Source organism: Pelmatolapia mariae, linkage group LG13 (genome assembly GCF_036321145.2).
Source record: "Pelmatolapia mariae isolate MD_Pm_ZW linkage group LG13, Pm_UMD_F_2, whole genome shotgun sequence".
In the NCBI taxonomy this organism is placed as follows: Eukaryota; Metazoa; Chordata; class Actinopteri; order Cichliformes; family Cichlidae; genus Pelmatolapia; species Pelmatolapia mariae.
In genome coordinates this window covers 18,186,188-18,205,683 of record NC_086238.1, presented here as the reverse complement: position 1 = coordinate 18,205,683, position 19,496 = coordinate 18,186,188, and the positions used below count along the sequence as shown (strand labels likewise).

Here is a 19,496-nt window from a genome sequence, read left to right as displayed (position 1 = left end):
CAGACATACTCAGGATGTACACAGCTGAACTAATGAACAGGACTCACAGAAAAAGGAATATATGTGTGTTATAATAATGGGACTAAAACACTACCTTTGTTTTTTGCTACTTCTGTTGATTAAGGAAAAGAAAATATGCAGAATTTGTCCAGAGAGTAATTAATAGATTCTCAGGCATGAATAATTACCTAGGTGCTGAGAGGGCCCCAATCTCATATCAAACTAAGGGCATAATTCTCTCAGCTCAGGCACGAAGACCCACTGAACAATAAAGAAGCTTGTTTTGCCCCTCAGTTTGCCTTGTTAAAATTAACTCTGAATAATAGATGGGCTCGGGTCATTCCCTGAGGCACAAATCATTTCACAATTAACCTGCAAAAAAAAAAAAAAAAAAAGACCTAATAGAGTGCTGTAGTACATCTCTAATGTCACAGTAATAACCATATATTTGTCACTGTCTTTATTTCCTTACAGGCAATTTCATTCCTTACTCCACTGGCAGTGATATTTGTGGTGAAGATAATTCAGAGGACGGACAAGACAGAGATAAAAGAGGCTTGTTTAGGTTCGTGGAGTTATTTGTTTGAAATGTCACAAATTTGTTGCTGATTATTGTCAGTGTAATCTAGCCCATTAGAAGTCTTCAACTGACATTTATATTGCATGTAGTGTAATACTGTGTGGTTTGGATTTCTTGTAAAATAATTATTAAAAAATGTCTGTTTCTTTAATCCGTTTGATCTTTCCACAGTTTGACCTGGTTTTACTTAACGGTGCAGATCTTTCAGCTTTGTGTTTGCCTGGTACTGCACAAATTGATCTTAATCACAGCAACCACGAGTATTTACCAATTGAAATTTTATGCTGTTTGTTCTATCAGACAACATCTGAGCATTTCCTCCGCACTGATATGCCATTTTCCACTGGGTCCAGAGGCCTGCAGAGGCTTTGGCACATCAGACAGCATTAAGAAAGTTTAACACAAATCCAATTAAAGATTCTCCCAAAGATGAATGGGGGGGAGCGAGCGTGGCTCAGTGCATCGGTCCCGAGATTACAGTGTTGTGTAGAACTAAACAGGCCCATTACTGCCTGCAGAGAGGCACTCCTAGAAGCTGAACGAGAAAGCAGCATCACGCCGAAGAACAAAGACTAAAAGGAAGCCCATTATTTTGACAAGTTTCTACATGATCACATTACTGAAAGTAGCTTTGAACCAATTCTTCCGCAAGACTTAATGAGAAAGAAAAGGAAAGCAGCTGTTTAACTGGGTCTGTGGTTAAAAAGTAGCTTTACCTACAGACCAATTTATTTTTCATGCCAAACTAAAATCACCGAAAAGTAGCTGTCCTCATATTCTTGCTAATTTATGGGGTTTCAAGCAGTCCCCGAGGGTCCTCTAACTCTGAATCTATAAATCAAATTTTCAGACAGATTTAATTGAACTTTCATAATTTGTGGGTTTCGAGTTAGATTTCCTGAGTACCAATGGGAATTTGTTTTTCTAATGTACTGGGTTTTAATGTTTGATACAGTGCAATCTACTAACACACTGCCTCTTTGCCTCATTTTCTTTGGAGTGAAAAGGATTGTTTTTCTTTATAGAGTTGTCTAATAATCCTTTATCATTCCCAAAGTCATGCCGCTTAATTGCGTGATTATCTCAGTGAGGATACAACGATGCCATCTTGGAAGTTTGATTATATTTTCCACAAGACGACTCTCGGAGAACGGTAGATGATCCTGTAATGATTTTTTATGTGTGTTTTTGGTGACAAAGAATGAATAATATTGCTCAGCATCTGAATGTGAGATCCCATACCACACATATAGTGACGTTCTTATTTACTTATGTTTTTTTACTGTGTGTATGGGGATCAATCTTCCAGCAAAGTACAAGAATGCATTTGTGTTTACGCTCATGTGTCAAAGCATCAGCATCTAGTTATGAAAGTACTATATAAAAAACGAGGCTCTATGTCTGAACACCTGTGCTGTTAAAAAGTGAGAAGATTTAGAGGGTAGCAATATATTAAGGATATGACAGGCGATTTAAACAATCGGTGATTTCGTCAAATCCCACAAATCACCTTGTTTTTCTGTAAGAGCTGAAAGAGAGGGTCTTTGCTAATGTAATGGCCGCAGTCCTATCTTTATTCATGAGGCTACTAATTTCCTGAAACTGTGCCCTAGAGTAATCATTGGGGCAAACTCTAGGGTATATGCATATGAATGCGACCAGATTTGGTTTGCAGAGGCATAGCCCCAATCCAAATGTAAGTAGACCTATTTGGCATAGGGACTGGTGCCGGATGAATACTATATTAGGAGGATGAATATATTAGGATCCCTCATGGTGGGCTAAAAAATGGCTAATCATGCAAACTCCTCTCGGACCCTTCAGGATTAATTAGTGGATGTGAGGTGAATTTTGGCCGAACTGGAAGCACAGAGTTGCAGGGTGGGAATATACATGCGTGCCATATGGCAGTCCTCTACACTAGATGCACATTATATTTATAGCAACCACTTTCATCAGCAGAAATCTGCTTATTGTGTGGCAGGAGTTAAACGGGCATTAAGCGCAAAACACAAACTGTCAAACTGTGTCAGCATTACGTTTGGCTTTAGGTCAACAAAAAAATCCTTAGTGCATTAATGACCGTCAGCAAGCACCACAAAGGATTTGCTAACATGTTAGGGAGTTGGAGTGGAGCAATAGTTTTATCCTGACAGAGATCTGACAAAGGATGAGGGAAACGTGCTGCAATTTAACGTCCCTGCCGAGACGGTATGTGCCTCATTCTGGGATTTCATTTGATCTGTACTGGTTTGCTCAAATTATCCAGCTGTTAAATAATAGTGCTCCTGTCAGCCACTCAGGAAGATAATTCATGTGTGTTTTGGTGGTAGGGTGAATGGACTCATTTCCACTGCGGACTACTGGGATGAACCTATGAGGTCAGGGTACTCTAGCTAATGATGAGTCCCGGTGGTTTTCTTTACAGCTAATTAAATGAACGTACAGTTACAGTATAATACCTACCTGTCAACCTACTGTAGTTTTCCTGTTCCCCATCACGAATGTTGAATAAAGCAGGAATTGCTTGAGCTGTCAGTATTTCTGTGAGGATTCTTTCTTCACTTCTAATCTAACAAGTAACACATCAATAACACATCTCACCCTTTGTGTTTAGTACTAATAATGTTACTAAGCTTATACATTATATTCAAATGATCCATCTATTTTTTACTGCTTATGTAGGTTTTGTTGGTGTGCAGTAGGGCTTACCCCTGCCCATCTTTTCCAGCTCTTCTAGATCTTTTTCAAAGCTTTTCTCAGCCAACTTCTCACCTGCTAGGTGTCCATCTATAGTATAGACATGCTCAAAAGCGAGTGGTTCTATTTAAAGCTCCTTACCCTATCTCGCAAACTCATTGCCGACCCAGTTGATAGCAACGGCTTCAGTTTGAGGTCCTCATTTTTATTCTAACACCCGGCTGCATAAATCTGAATGTTGCTGCTTCATGAAGCTGCCATGACCACTTCATCTGCAAAAGAGACAAAGATGTAATCCTGAGATGATCGAACAAGACACCCTATGCCCCGAGCCTTGACTGAACCTAAAATTTTATCACTACTGTGAGATGAGAAAGTTTATTGCTGGATTTGATCTGACAGACATCTGTTATATTTGGTCCACGGCAATTTACCCACACTCCTAAAACAAAAGCTAGATGGGGCATTTATAGTAGCTCAAAGCACCACGAGTCTCACAGGGTAGCTAAGCATACAATTTTGTCAGTCCTACTCGCTACTGTTGCTGCTCACACATGACCCTAACAACCATGTGTCCACCTGCAAGGGAAATTCCCATCGATGTTTTATTGCTATATTATATCAGAAGAGAAGTAAACCTGCCCAAATCTTTGTCACACTGACAGAAAAATGAATGATTTACTGCAGCGTGATGGTTTCAATTAGTCCTACAGATGCTGAAAAATGTCAATCTTTGTACCCCAACACTGTAAAATGTTCATTTATATGTGTCTCTCTTCCTCCAGCTGTATCCCTGGCTCTTGCTCTAAACGGAGTCTTCACAAATACTATCAAGTTGATTGTTGGCAGGTACGTTAAACAAGCCCATGTTTTTTTAAAGGCAGTGTCAGTAATGCTAAATGTTAGGCTCTTGGCCCTTGCCACATGAGATCCCATTTTCACTCTTGACAAGTAAAATGAAATTCTTCCCGTTGATGGTATTGAAACCGCCCTTCGGTTGTTTGATTTTCAGACCGAGGCCAGACTACTTACAGCGTTGTTTCCCAGATGGGCAAATGAATGCAAAGATGCTTTGCACTGGGGAGCCGGGGGTAGTCTCCGAGGGGCGCAAGAGTTTCCCCAGCAGCCATTCCTCCTGTGAGTATCACAAGGCGATTGACATAAATCACCACCAGAAGTTGCAACACAATGCCAGAAGATATCAGACACTCATTAAAACTGCATGGTGCTCTGAGCAACATTTCACCAAGTAGAAACAAAATCTATGACTGACTGGCTGCTGTATGTATGAGGTGTTTCTTGTTGCTCTCTCTCTTTCACGGTAATTACAACATGTAGCAATCAGTTTCATTCAATTTGCGCACCCTATGTAAGAGTTGAATGCACACCTACCCTTTGATCTGATATCCTGCTGTGCTCAGCTGTGCATTCCGGCACACAAAATCTTATTCTCCAAGCTGTTTTCACTTCAGCAGTATGTTAAATAATTCAAATGTTTTCCTGTTGTCCAGCAGATGAATGTTAAGCGGTATCCATGGAACATTTGCTGGAGGCCACACAGATGCTGAATAAACTCTTGGCATAGCGTGGTGCATCTGGGATGTAAAGGCTTTAATCAAGAAGATACATCTTTGCAAAGATCTATTAATGGTCTTGCCAGCACTGAACAAAAATGTGACGGCATGGCTTTGGTGTTTTGGGTTTTTATTTTTTTACGGTGTTTTGTTCTGGTCCACAATAGTAAAATCCTTACAGGAAGAAAGACTAAACCTACACCTGCAGTACTCTGTAAAAGTCTTGAGCCATCCATTATTTAGTTTGCCGAGCTTCTTCAAGGACATTCAAAGCTCTTTTTTTGGATGTTTCTGCCTTTTGTTCTGTTCTCTGTCAAGATGATCCCACACTGCTTCAATAATGTTGAAGTCTGGGCTCTGGGGAGGCCAATCCATGACTGATAGTGATCCATTTTCAGTTTTTTCTATCCAGGTGTGCTTGGGATCATCATATTTTTCTTTCTTCATCAACCATGACAGTACCTCCATCATATGTCTACTGATGACTGTAGACACTCAGTTTTGTAGGTCTCTCCTCACCTTCTCCGTGTATAGCAACGATGATTTTAACAAAAAAATTAAGATTCGGATTCATCATGCCATAAAAACTGTTGCTACTGATTTTTAGTCCAGTTCTTGTGTAATTTGGCATACGTCAGCATTTTCTCGATGTCTCCCGTCCTTAAGAGTGGCTTCTTAACAGCCACCATATTTCTGATGAGACTTTAGGGAACAGTAGAACTTCTTTTCTCCTCCACTTGTCCAATTTGCTCATATAAAAGTGCCTAAAGATGGAATTTAAAGCAGGTTCTTTGCCAAGTTGTCTGTTATGTGACACAGCACGGGTTCCTCCCTTGAGTTAGGTGCCTTTTTCATGTTTGAATGAGTCATAGGTCAGTGTGAAGTGGCAGGAGCCTGGAGAACTATTACTCAAGATATGAAAAATTGCAAGAAAGTCTGGCTGCTTGGAAGAAACAAGGGGTGGCTCAAGACTTTTGCACACCACAGTATCTGTTTTGCGAAATTAAAGAAAGCATCTTTGTGTGCTTTGCCACCGCTGTGACATGCATGAAATGTATTTTGTTTTGCTTGCTTCTGCATTTTCATTACATTTCTACTCTACATCCTTATTCAGAGTTGACAAGGTAATTACGCAGTAATCATTTGTACTGCAGGAATGTGCAAATAAGCAAATTGTTGCATCCTACCGAAACAGTTATTTGTCACAGTAGTGAAAAGAGCTGAAAATGCATGATGAATCTTAAACACCTCTTTTTTTTTTTTTAAGATTCTAATGAAACCAAATGAGAATTATTTGAATTATTATTGAGGGATATTGGGCATATGTACAAGAAACGCTCTGCTTCTGGTTGGGAAATTAGTTTAATTGTCATCCTGCTGTGAGTGTGAATGTTTACAGCAGGCTCCTAATCAAACATGAGATCACTGGGCTTTTGAGTGTTACATGCCAAGACCATGTGAATTCAATGATGTAATTTCACAGCCCAGATTTATTTGAAATACATATTTTAGCACAATGCTAAAGTCTAATGCTTACAACCTCTCAAACACCTGCTTTAAAGAAAGGCTTTGAAGTGCTGCCTTTGTCCCATTAGACATGGCAAAGAGGGACGATGCTCTGTAATTCACCGCAGCACTGAGCATGGATTACATTCATCTATGCGACAGCTCTAATAGCCTTATGTTGTTGCACAGTGAGTAAGAAAGTGATTGAGAGAACAGTGCGACTGGGGACATAGGGAGCGCCCATACACTAGCACATCTAGAGAGCAGAAGAAATCCAATTTCCCGTCTGTGTCCCTTTTCACCAGACATTGCTTGTTGGACCACGAATAAGTTACAGAGCTTTTACTCAGACAAATGTGGCGTGGGACAGAAGAATAGGGCCAAAGAGAAGACGAGAGTGAATGGAGCGTTGTTTAAAATGGCATCTGGATGTCTCACAAAATCAGTTCTGGCTTGTGTGAAGACATACACTCAGACTATAGGGGAAAAATAAACAGTTTTGCAATCACAGACTCAGAAATGAGGTCACAGATATGCAGTTTTGGTCAATAAAGGACGCACGGTAAAATGCAAACGAAATCCATCAAGAATAGCCAGAACAAAGATATACATATATATCAGATTCCACTGTTTGTCGACAGCTATTTTTTAAACACTCAGACTATTATTATTGCATTTGAAAGTTGTTAAAGCTGCTCACGTTGCCCCTGATTAGATTTCTTTTTCTTCGCCTCATAGCAAAGTAAAAGAAAAACATAAATTGGAGGAGACAGGTTCCAGAAAAGAGAAAAACAAACAGATAAATAGCAACTCCCCTGAATTCGCTGCACCAATATCCACAGCGATAAAGCAACCGGGCCCTAAAGCATTAGCTCTAATTGTCTACTTCATATTCATATTCATCTCACCATTCTCCCCTTGTGAATATTAAGCCATTAGATATGATCAATTAATAAACACTTTTGAAACCCATCTGCCATCTTACCATCTACAGTCTCTCCAATTCCTAAATGAATCCTGAGAGATGGAGCTAATCACATCTCCAACTCCTGCTTCTTTCACTTATGCACAACTATCTATATTAAATTAGCCTTAGCTTGCCATGTCCATCATATTAGTTGAATGTCTAGGGAGAATTAGGCTGCTGCAGCAGCGTGTCCTCTTATTTCTGCTATAATGCAGTCAGATACAGTTCAGTGCAGAGTGAAGGAGCAATTATACAGCGCTAATAAGGAGGTTCTGTTGAGCTTTTGTATGTTAATGGATGAAGCAGTCTCCATGCTCAAGTGGTTAATTAATATGCATTACTTCTGTGAGAGTCAGGGTTGTGTCCCACTTGTTCCTGCTGGGGTCAAAAGTCAAAACAGCAGGGAGAGTGTGAGGAAGGCTGGGAGATTGGAAGCATAATAATATGAGTACCGCAGTTGTCTGTTTTGGAGTGCGGTGTTGATGGAAATTAATATTATAAAGTAACACATAAATAAGTAATGAGTTAAGTGTTTAAAGCTAGAATGTAGATAAGTTTGGTGTAATGGCTCAGCCGCAGCCACTGAGATCTTTGAGACTGAACTTCAGCATTGCTCTGAGCTAATACTAATATTAGCACATTTGCTGTGTTAATTCTAACTGGTGTCACAGATAAAAATCTTTGTGAAAGTTAGACTTGCAGATTGGCAGTGATCTTGGTTACATCCCAGGGCAGTTACTTTTACCTAATAATAATCAACAGGGAAAATGCCATACGTTCAGTGTCAGGAGTCACAGGGACGTAAAAATTGACATAAATCTGTTTTTAAAAAAATCTTCTAAAGTTAGGTGACTGCCAGAAAATAATGATCTCCTCCCTCAGGTTATATATATAAAATGCATGTGGAAAGTCAAGATAATATTAAGTCTTACCCCCAAGTGCAAACATACTGTAATCAATGTCTCTGGCTCGTCCTACCAAATACATTGAAGAAATGGCAAGCTAATAGATACAGAGAGCCAAGAAGCCGAGATTGCTGGCAGAGCTTGACTCCGTGTCCTGCCAGAACTACGACTGAGTTTAATGTCAGCTTTTTATACAGACCAAAGTCCTGAACATTTTAACTTAATAGATAGATAGACTGAATAAAAACGCAAAGTAATAACATGTGGGAAAAATGTCTATCAAATCACATGGCAACCTGTCCCGCTGTTGAAATGCTCCAGTCAAAATCCAAAGTAGGTACAGGAGCGTTTCTTGTATAAGAAATAATTGTGCAAATCTTTTGAGAGTCTAAAGAAAAACTCCTAGTTAGCAAATTCTATCTCATTATTTCAATTTATCATGCAGCTCTGCTATTACCTTTTCTGCTGCACCACATCTCTAAAAAGATGCAGCTACAATTAAAAAGCAAAAAGCAAATAAAAAGAATTGCCTGTAGGCTCAAACCTATGGGCGGTTGCTGGGGCGACGGAGGGGCTGAACAGCAGGCAGCGATGCAGAGCAGCACATGTTAGTGAAAGAAATGGGAAATGTTGGTGTCTAAACAAATTCGGGGTCTTAGTTTGGTGTATGAGGCGAGGAGAGTAAGGCATGTAAGTGTGTATGATGCAGTCCAGCTTGAGCAGTCTGCCTGAACTAGCTTGCAGACTGTGCTCCATTTATGTGGCTGAGCGTTTCCTTTGGATGCACCAGTGGATGCAGTTTCTAACACGTTTACCAAAAAGAAAAACCTTCTTCCATCATTTCCAGCTTTAAAAAAAGTGCAAAGTTGGTCCTTCTTCACTTGAAACTTCTGCACAAACCTTGTGTTTGTTTGAAGATGAAAAAAGGCAATCACACTGTACTCATTACTCTCATTAGACATCTCTGTTTAGTCTCAGGGGAATAACTTTTTCAAAGCTTTTGAAATGAATGAGACAGATTCATTAACATGATGTTTCCCCCCCATCCTTGGCCTCTTCCCTCTGTCCTCTGTCCTCTTAGGAACTGCTGCCTCTTCTGAACAAGACAATAACAACCCAGTGTTTATTAAATAAGTGTATAACCCAGCTTGGTCATATATGCAAATTTTACGTCTACAAAATATATTTGCGCATTTCTTTACACGTAGCCCGGGCAGAGCACATACTTATTGTATTATTCATGCCGAAAAAGCATTTCTATTAGAGCAATCCTCAAGATGTTGACTCACTGTGTCTACAAACATAAACTTTGTGTGTACTATGGCAATAAAAAAGACGATTTTGGCTCAGCTTTGCAGCAGGTTAGATTTAATTTATTCACATTTGTTGTTTCTGTCAATAAATTCTAAAAATAAAGGTTAGACAATATTGTTTCTATCTACAGTTCCCCTATTTGCTGTCTGGAGTATTTCAACATTGTCTTCAGTTGCTCAGATTTATAGACTGCACGTCAGTTAAAATGGGCCATTTGCAGAGTTTTATGTATGAAATCCACATATTACGAAAAAGCTCTGGTATTTAACTATAGCAGCAAATTGCTACAAATGGGGGAGAGAGTTGTTCTGTGAGTTTGGTGACCTGTGCAGCCTCCTTCTCATAAATGGATATGTGCCTGTCACTCTGAATGAATGATTATAGCGGGAAAGAGCAGTTTACTAGATGGCTGCTCCAGCTGGGTCATGATTTTAGAAGAGAAGAATCAAAGCATGTACAACGCACAGAGTAATGTATACGTTTATCATGTTCAAACAGTGAAGATGAATTGTGAAGAAGTGTTACATTACTGCTGTTATTAATACAAAAATGATGTGTGGTCTGCTCTCCAGAAATTGAAAAGATAATATTGAAAGTCTTGTTGAACTAATATGAGTTAGACCATGCTGACTGAACATTTCAATGTCCGACTCTATGGTTTATTGATAATTTGGTCCTGTCTTTCACAGTGAGTAATGTAATTGTCTTAGCTATAGTAAGAGCTATTAAAATAAATGGTGTGAGCTGTGATGGGAAATGTGGTGAGGTTGCCCAGAAGTGAGATTGATGGGCAGTGAGGAACGCTTAGGCTGGGGATCCTGGATGGCTTGTTCATAACCCCTAAACAGAGGAACTCAAGTGAGCTAGAAAGCTCAAAAGTAATGCATTTTTGGTAATGCTGACTATGTGCAGTGTGTTATTGCATACAGGACAAGGTATAGTAAATACTGGCGCAATTTAAAGCTTGGGGTCCACTAAGCCTCTCTGTGCAATGCGTTGTTAATATTGGGCAGGTGTGAATTTCCACTGGGAGCCTCTTAAATCTGCTGTATATCACCCAAAGCCTCATTATCTTCATAGTGTTTGCATCTTTCCTCGCATTAATTGGGCTCCCAGTTTACCCCAGCCTACTTTTCAAGCAGGATCCAACTTTTTGCTCACATCTGATGGGTAAATTGGCTGGCTAGCAAGAAGAAGATACATTGTGAGCAATCCAGCAAAAACAAAAAAAGCAAAAAAACAAACAAAAAAACGCAGAAAAATGTAATATTGGAAAGTATTCTGAATAAGGATGCAAGGAAGGAAACTACAATATCTCCATAACTTCCTATGCGAGTAACAGTGAATGACATAGCACTCTTTAAATAAACCTTATATTATCCTAAACCAACTGTCCACTGTGCTGGTGTAAATTGTCCAGTGTAAAATTCCAAATTGTCAATGGAGCCAAGTCATCACCTGAAAGCAAGACAGGCAGCTGTTGGGACGGCTGAACTTTCTGCCTCTTCCTTCTACCCCCATTGGATTTCCTCGCTTTCTCTCTCTCTCCTGGCTGCACACGTGTCCTGCTGTCCTTAGTATTCTGGGCCAGATTGTGGGGTGAGTGACAAATGGGCATCTGATGGGTGAGGCTGGGTGCTGTTTGGCCTGCTGTAGCAGTTAACTAATGACCCTGTGCCAGGGCAAAGATTAATGGCTCCATCACAAAACCTTTAATTCTGATAATTAGACTGCTGCTTTTTCTACAACATCAGTTAAAACAAGGGGTGGTCTCTTCAGCATTGCATGGCGAGTAGCTCAGTCACGATTGTTTTCTTACTCAGGGCTTTATTTTCCGCTGTAACGTATGTTTCTGTGTGTATGTGTGTAATTTATAAACTCTAACCCACTCTCGAGTGGTATGATTTGGGACTTGTGTGTTCTCTTCTTTTTGTGAGTGAGTACTTCCATAGGATCACTAATCCAATGATTTTCTTATGTACGGCAAATTTAGACCATTACCAATGCATGTGTTTGGACTGTGGGAGGAAAACCGTGTACCCAGAGAGAACTCCCACAGAACTCAAACATAGTCCTCATATAGAAAAGCCCCAGCTGACTCATGGATTCAAACCCAGGACTGTCTTGTTTTGAGGTGAGAGCTGTTCAGTGTTCAGTCATTAGGAACCTAATTTCTTCACGTGGGATGCACACATTGATGCCGCAAACAGACTTCATTTTGCAAGAGTATGCAAATTGCTAAATGAGTCTCCTTGAGAGTGTGGGCTCTGCTTAGCTCTGTAAGTGTAGTTTTCTGCTTGCTCCCGTCTGCTCCTAGGCACCTGCAGAGTGTTTCAGCACAGTTTTTTGAGACTGCAGTCTCAGTGAAATTACCTGTGAGTGGGTGGCTGTGGGAAGAGGTCAAAAACTCCAACAACATCTCATCATAACGACCTCATTGTGATGATCCCTTGAAGGCCACAAGCCAAAACACCTTGGTCAATTAAAAAATGTTTATCTGTACATTGCAAGTTTTGCTGGAGGTTTGACCTCTTTCCATTTTCTTCATCATTCAATTCATGCACATTGAAAGCAGTTAAAGGTGCAGTGGAAACACATACTCACCTTCTGAAAAACGGCTGCAAAACTCCTATCAGTTTCCATTACATTTTTCCAAAATGCTCAACAATTACACAGATGGATCAGCTGGTCAGTGAATCGATCCCTAACTCCTCCACAGGTTGAAGTATCCTTGGGCAAGGTACTGAAGTCCAAGCTCAACCTGATGCTTAAGCATGTGTGTGTTTGTGTGTGTGTGTGAATGTTAGTGTTGTGTGTCATAGGGTGAAAATGAGACTTATAGTAATAAGTTGCTTTGACTGCTCAGCTGAATAGAAAGGTGACTTATGAGTACAATTTCATTTACCTTCTAAACTACATAAATATATCGGTAGTATGATTTTATATAGACAGGTTACTTTTGGGGCTTCTTCACTCCCCTCTTTTCCCTCTCTGTGTTTGTACACTACTCCACATTTAATCAGTAGTTATTAATCTCTTGCTCTTTTCCACAGCTTGTGTTTTGTCCTTTCTCCCTCACCTCAACCTCAACCCATCACGGCAGATGGCTGCCCCTGCCCCTGCCCGAGCCTGGTTCTGTTGGAGGTTCCTTCCTGTTAAAAGGGAGTTTTTCCTTCCCACTCTTGCCAAGTGCTCATATAATAGGGTAGGGGTATTTCATTAAAATTTAAACAGGTCCACTTAAAAGAAAGTTACTGAAGCAAAGGTCTGGATGATCATAATGTTTAATTATATACATATATGTATGATTTTTCAAAATTCTCGGCATTAAAAGTTAAAGTGTTTAACTTCAGAAAAATCTAATAAAGGGAGGAAAATCTCGAATTGCCTCTTTTCTGTTTCCTATCCGGACTGAAAAGTCTCAACCATTATAAATCTCAACACAGCTGAACAGTTGTGAGCAGTTTTACAGGGTCCCTTTATTCCCCTCTTTCAATTATGGAGAGAAAATTGCCGCAAAAAGGGTTGCAAATGTGTACAATATGTTCCACAAGTGTAAATTAAGATTTACAAATATGTACACCGATTTTGTGTGTAACTTTCTAGGACTCTCAAGCGCGTGCTCCAATCCACACACAAGTAAGAAGCAATCTGACCACACGTAAAACTATTTTACAAACGTGTACGTCCAAACCTGAATAAATACTGATCATTTACACACAAATTTATTGTGAGTGAATTGAGCTCTAGCTTGTCCTGCAAGGATTTTAAAGCTCATAAACATGTGGAGGTGCTCACTGATGAGCTGGGAATGATATTTAGTTTTGATTATAATAACTGTGGAGAAAACTGCCTCGGTTAAGTGCGTAGACCCAAACATGGTCAAGATGCACAGGGCTACTTTCCTCATACCCGAGAAACCTAACTCAGTGGAAAAGTGCATGGATCAGCACATACAAGCTGCTCTTTCAGGTCCTCATCACCTTAGAGATCAACAAATTGCATCTGGAGAAGCCCAGCGTTCATCCATTGCTCTATTTTCACTGTCCACTTTTCATTTTTGCACAGCACCGTTTGTTCCTAATTTTTTTCTTCCTTTCTCCTTGTCAATTTTTTAAGCTTTTCACACAATCATCTATATTTCTCACTTTCTTTCTACCATCTTTTCATGTGTAACTTACTCTCAGCTGTTGACACTGTAGAGTCAGTGTTTACCACCTGGAATGCACAGAGCTGATTGGCTGAGTGGTATCACATCACTCTATTATTTATATTTTAGGGTCTTTACATTATAATATAAAACCCCTTGAGGCAACTGTTGTGATTTGTGTGTGATTTGGTGCTATGTAAAAAAAAAAACTGAATTAAAAGCAACTGAACTAGCTTTGTGTGACTGGCTCACTGACTGTATTTATATCAAGAGCCTAGATCAAGACAACAACTGATAATCTGAATGTTGTACAGAACTTTCAATATTGATTTGTCTCTCTTTCTTTCTCTTTGTCTTCCCTCTAGTTGCATTCTCAGGTCTTGGTTTCACCTCCTTCTATCTGGCGGGAAAGTTGCAGTGTTTTACGGATCAGGGTCGCGGGCGTAGCTGGCGTCTCTGTGCTATGGTGCTGCCTCTTTACAGCGCCATGATGATTGCACTGTCCCGGACCTGTGACTACAAACACCACTGGCAAGGTCTGCCTGACAGCTTAGACACGAGATTTTCCTCCATTTATTAGAATTATTGCCACAAAAAGTCTTGTGCCCGTGTCAGCCAGAGATTATTGATGTTCAGTCCAACCTTGCTCAAGGCACTTTTGTAATTGTAGATGCAGATGAGTAATGAGGCCTATGCTTGTAACAGCTGTATTCCTATAATCACAACAAGCTTTAACTTCATCATCACACCTGACAAATTGAGAGGAAGCTAAAAAGTGCAGCCGGTACGATAAGTCCAACTAAGAAGTTCGCTTGTTTGTCCAACAGGCGTAAAATTGTGTCTTAAAGAGCTGTCTTTAAGATATTGCATAATGATTAATTCCTGAAAACTGCATCAGATGCATCATATCATTCACCAGCTTTGGGAGGAGATTATGATTATAAGGTTAAAGTTTCATGTTTCTCTACGTCGTTATTCTTTCTCTGTTTTAACTTCATATATTTACTAAAAGACTTGGAGAAAAACCTGGGATGGAGAGGTGAAGCGAGAGGAAGCGAATGAATATGTGGGTGAGGTGTGTAAAAGCGTATGTGCAAATATGATGACAGTTCTGTCATGGGGTGTTAATTAGTTTTAGAGAGCCATATGTTCCACTTTTTTTTAGGAACTAAAATATATTTACGAGGAAAGCAAAGCACCTACAGCAGTTCAAGACAAGCCAATCATTGCATGGGTCCTCATTGTGTTTCTTAGCTCGACCTTTTCTCGTGAATCTCCTCAGCAAACTGTAAGTACGCAGAGGGCTATTAAACTTGAGGGGGCTCAATCTGCTCCCACTGTAAACACAAGCTGGGAGCTGCCATTAGCCAGGCTGCGGCACCATTCTCGATAGATACTAATTTTCCTCACCATTCCTTTTCACTTTGGATGTGCCCTCTGTTCTCTGAGGGGAAAAGGCTGGCCTTCCAAACGCCGTCTCAACGAGGCCGCCCAGCTAATATATCGCATCAAGTCACAGTCTATTAAATTCGGTTGACAGCAGTCGATGAAACATTCAGCGAGCAAACTCGTGCACTGTACAGCTGTTGAATGGCGGGAATCGATGTTGCAATATTTTTTTCATTTCACCCAGAAGGACGAAATAAAGGGAGACCTGTGGAAAAAAACATCATTTTGATATGGCAGAAGCCTCTACTTGAGCTGTTTCAGCCACCAGCTGGCTGTGTCATTTTGATCTATATGGAGCAATATAGACTTAATACTCACCATGGCAGTGTGATATTATATGATATATTATAGCTTAAAGGCGGCTAGGTATAATACAAGCCTGTTCAGCATATGACAAAGTGACACAGACAGCCTGTCCTGAGGCAAGTGAAGCCACCGCTCAGCAGAGCTGATTCATTACTCTCCCTTTCAAGTTTCTTTCATTGAACTCCAAACTACAGTATAAGCACTGCAACACATACATCAATGGCTTATTAATTGTGCTAATTGTATTTGCAGGTGTTATTTTACTTCCTTCACGCAGGCTAAACTTAGCTATCCATGCATTCCTTTAAATATATCTGTTTTTGTGCCTCGCAGACGCTTTTGTTGGAGGAGTGATCGGGTTGCTGTTTGCATACATTTGCTACCGCCAGCACTACCCCCCCTTCCTGCACATGGACTGCCACCTGCCTTATGCCAGCCTGGCTGCCGCCACGCACACGCCCTCGCATCCTCAGGACGACCCGCAGCCCACTGACAACGCCACCACCCTTCCCCTGGAAGGCTTGACTGAAGGGCCAGTATGACTAGTGGCCACCACTGAGACTACCCCCAACGCCCTCACCAAGCCGCCAAGCCCACCCCCCATTCCCAGTGACTGACTGACTCTTGTATACATTCCAGTGGACAGTGAAACGCCTCATGCATTCCTATTCTCTTACACCCCACACTGCGGGTGGCACCTACATTATTCCTGTTTTGTTTTTTTTCTCTTTGATTTTGCTCAGCAGCCATTAAAGTCTATATTTAGATGTGTTGTATGCGAGGAACCTACGAATATGGGACATTGCCACAGAGAGGGACGAGAGAAAAAAAATGTTGAAAACCTGAGGAGATGTCTTACTAATGGCTGTGAAAGAAGATGAAAATATTGCCAGCTTTCGCTGGAATCTTTCTGCGTAATGAGAGACACGGTTGGCAGGTTGCTATATGCTGGAGTATATTTATTGTTTGGTTGTAAAGGAATGGGACAGATGGTTGAGGAGATCCCATGAAATGTCACAGCAATCAAACCATGAAATTAAACTAGTGTTATTGTATATGTCACACTTTAAAACAAAATGTGGAATCTGATAGCACCTCATGCCAGAAACGAAACAACATCCTGTGTTTCATTTAAATCTACAGATGTCTTCTGCATTTTGTAGGGCACCAGGCCTAAAACTTTAAGGCATGCAGGAGCAGTCTATATTCATACCTCTACTATTTCCAGCAGTTTTATTTTATTGTCTGGCAGCATAATGATAAATAAAGAACCAATACTCACTTAGGGAAGCACAGCTCCATGTCAAAAGCAATATGTTTTTTTCATTATTCAAATTCTCACCATTCTCTTGGGCTTTAAACCCTGCATATCACCACTTCCTCATTTCTCTTCCTCCTCCTCTCCCTGTCACCATCAAACTCTATTTTTCACTTGCTTTGCATTTAACACTTGTTCCCCGAGGTTGCACAGGGACACGGACCCTCAGTGGGGGCAATCAATAACAGCCAAGTGGGAATGCTGTGGCAGAAGTGTGTCTGGGAAGGCGCAAACTCCAATCTGCTTCTGCATTAATCCTCATTAAGCACGGTCAGCCACTGCTCCTTATGAGGGCATTAGAACTATATGAGGTGCCCCGTGAACTGCCCATGCATCGCAAATGGCTTTCAGTCCAATGTAGCCCCACAAATAGACAATCTAGTATTCAGCAGACGAGAGACCTGAACCCAGGGCTGTGATTTTGGTGTATTTATCATCCATTAAAGTTCCATTTTTTCTTAATATAGGGACAGCATGTTGAAACAAGCAAACACCAAAGATCTGTAGTTTTTTTTTTATGCCTAGGTAGTATGCACCAAGTTTTTCATTATGAACAGAAATCCCAGATAGCTAGTTGACTGGTTTCCTATCATCAACAAAGCAATTTGTAGCCTTTTGCAATTTTAGTTAGAAATGATGGGGTTTTTTCGTTGCCTTGGTTACTATGCGCTTTTTTGCCATTGCTGTGACATTAATGGGAAAATTAGATATTAGGACAGCTCTAACCCAAACAAGCACTAAAAAGCAGTGTTGGGCGATGCAGGAGAACTGCACAGCATAACAGAATGAATGAGCAGCAAGCCAAATTTTTTCAAATCCTGTCAAGAAGCTCGTGAGCAGTGTTTTTACATTCATCTGTCTCTACAGTCTGTCGCCACATGTGTTTTGGTGGAAAGCATCAGATGTAACTTCGGCTGTTGTTTCACTTTATCCTGGGCACAGTTTGGCTCGTGGCACAAAGGTAGACAAGGAACGATCTCTCTGATCAAAATGACTTTATACATGATTTATTTAAACGTGTCACAATTAAGCCTGAATCACAAATGCAACCCATTGGCAGCTGTTGAAAAGCATTTGTGTGTGTGCGTGCGCGAGCGTGTGAATATTTTTGTGTGCAGCGTTTGACAAGGCCGATCTCACAATGATGCAATACAACGTGAAACTTTACAAAGAACGAACGTTTCACCAGAGGGAAAAAGGTGCTCGACGCTGCGCATCAGACTCTGTGATGGGACTTAAGACTCTGAGAGCTGACTGTAAGAAAGGAGAGTGACTCCATAGAGTCTTTCAGCACATGACTGCAAATGTGTCACTGTGAGATACTGGCTTTGTGAGGCAGATTTTCAGAGATAAAAAGGATTGTGACACAAATACACAACGTTCTATACCTGCATTTGCCTGACTGATGGCGGTCTGATGTTTGTACTCTGTCATTTAGTTTTCTCCTATTATGTGGTACTGTATATTGCAGGAAAAGCATTGTTCAGAAGTCTGTATTTTCACCTTTTTTCAACAGGGGATTTGAGTTCCCCGCTCTCTTAGAAATAATCTAAGATCACGGCTTGTTTTCATTTGGTGCTATAGATGCTGTTGTAGCAGTTGGTGTCCTGTTATTTCAAATGGTTGATGTGTCACTAAGAAACGAAATTCAGTCTTTTTTTTTTTCTTTTTTTTAGAGAGAGAGAAAGAAAAGTTATTAAAATAAATATTTAAATATTTTAAATTAGATAAGCAGCCAGTGTGTACTCCTCAGATATTTTTTCACCTTCACAAGGACTGAAGGCATAAATAAACTTAAGAAAATAAAAATACTGAAGAATATTGAGATGATTGTCAGCTATCATGAATAGATGTCTGAAGAAAAAAAAAAAAGAATCTTTGTTCATGGCATGCCAGTTCCATTTGTGAGAAGATTGTTTTCTATCAATAAGCATGTCAGGCCTTGAGAAGTCTTTGAGCTGTGTTTTGCTATTTGTATACTTTATGTACAATAAAGGACTGCAGCTGTGTGAACCTTGTCCATGAAGAATCAAAGGATCCTTAGGTATCTTGTGCGATCGTTGGGGTCTATACTAATTCTGATGAAAGAAACTGAAACTCACAAATCAAGGTTTGGGGTATTAGAATTTAAAAAAAAAACTGTATTTAGCAGCTACTACACTGTTCCTTATAATATGCAAATGAACAATCTTAGATTATGCAGTAGCAAACATCTGAATGAGCTCAGTTAGTTCAGTTACTTTATGCTTCAGCGGAGCTGCCATCGGTTAGCACAGCGCAAGCAGAACTCTGTTCTAAGTGTGTGTTGTGCTTTACTGCACCAGCTGTGTTGCACTCTTGCTTAGGGAGTTTCCAATAAACATATTTATGCCTAAGACTGCCTGTTGATTTTCAGAACCTGATTGGGTTGCTGTCAGTGACAGCTCTAGCTTTTCTTTTCTTTTTTTTGGCCATGCTAATGACAGCAGTGCTAATACGTTGGTCGGTCAGTTCACCACACTGGAATAACTGCAGCTCTTGGATGAGTTGGCATAACGTATCTTACAAACATTCTTCTTAGTGACTTTGGTGATTACTTGACTTTTGAGTTTGGCCTCAAATGGGTGGCCTGTGGTAATTATAAACCGCACTCCACATTTCCACATTGCCTGCATCAGTTTTTTTTAATCTTTCTTTTTTTAATATAAATTACAAAAAATATATATTTGGATCTTTTAAAAGATTGGA

General features: G+C 40.2%; 1 protein-coding gene across 1 annotated transcript in view; it reads left to right on the top strand.

Annotated features, from left to right (window-relative positions):
- The window catches only part of plpp4 (phospholipid phosphatase 4), a 48,686-nt gene extending 30,063 nt beyond the window's left edge, over positions 1 to 18,623 (top strand). The window contains exons 3-7 of the mRNA XM_063491544.1: positions 475 to 565; positions 4,066 to 4,129; positions 4,293 to 4,417; positions 14,062 to 14,232; positions 15,785 to 18,623. Coding sequence (XP_063347614.1) covers positions 475 to 565; positions 4,066 to 4,129; positions 4,293 to 4,417; positions 14,062 to 14,232; positions 15,785 to 15,993 — 660 coding nt within the window. The 3' untranslated portion in view covers positions 15,994 to 18,623. The remainder of the gene's footprint in view (positions 1 to 474; positions 566 to 4,065; positions 4,130 to 4,292; positions 4,418 to 14,061; positions 14,233 to 15,784) is intronic.
- The last annotated feature ends 873 nt before the right edge of the window (positions 18,624 to 19,496 follow it).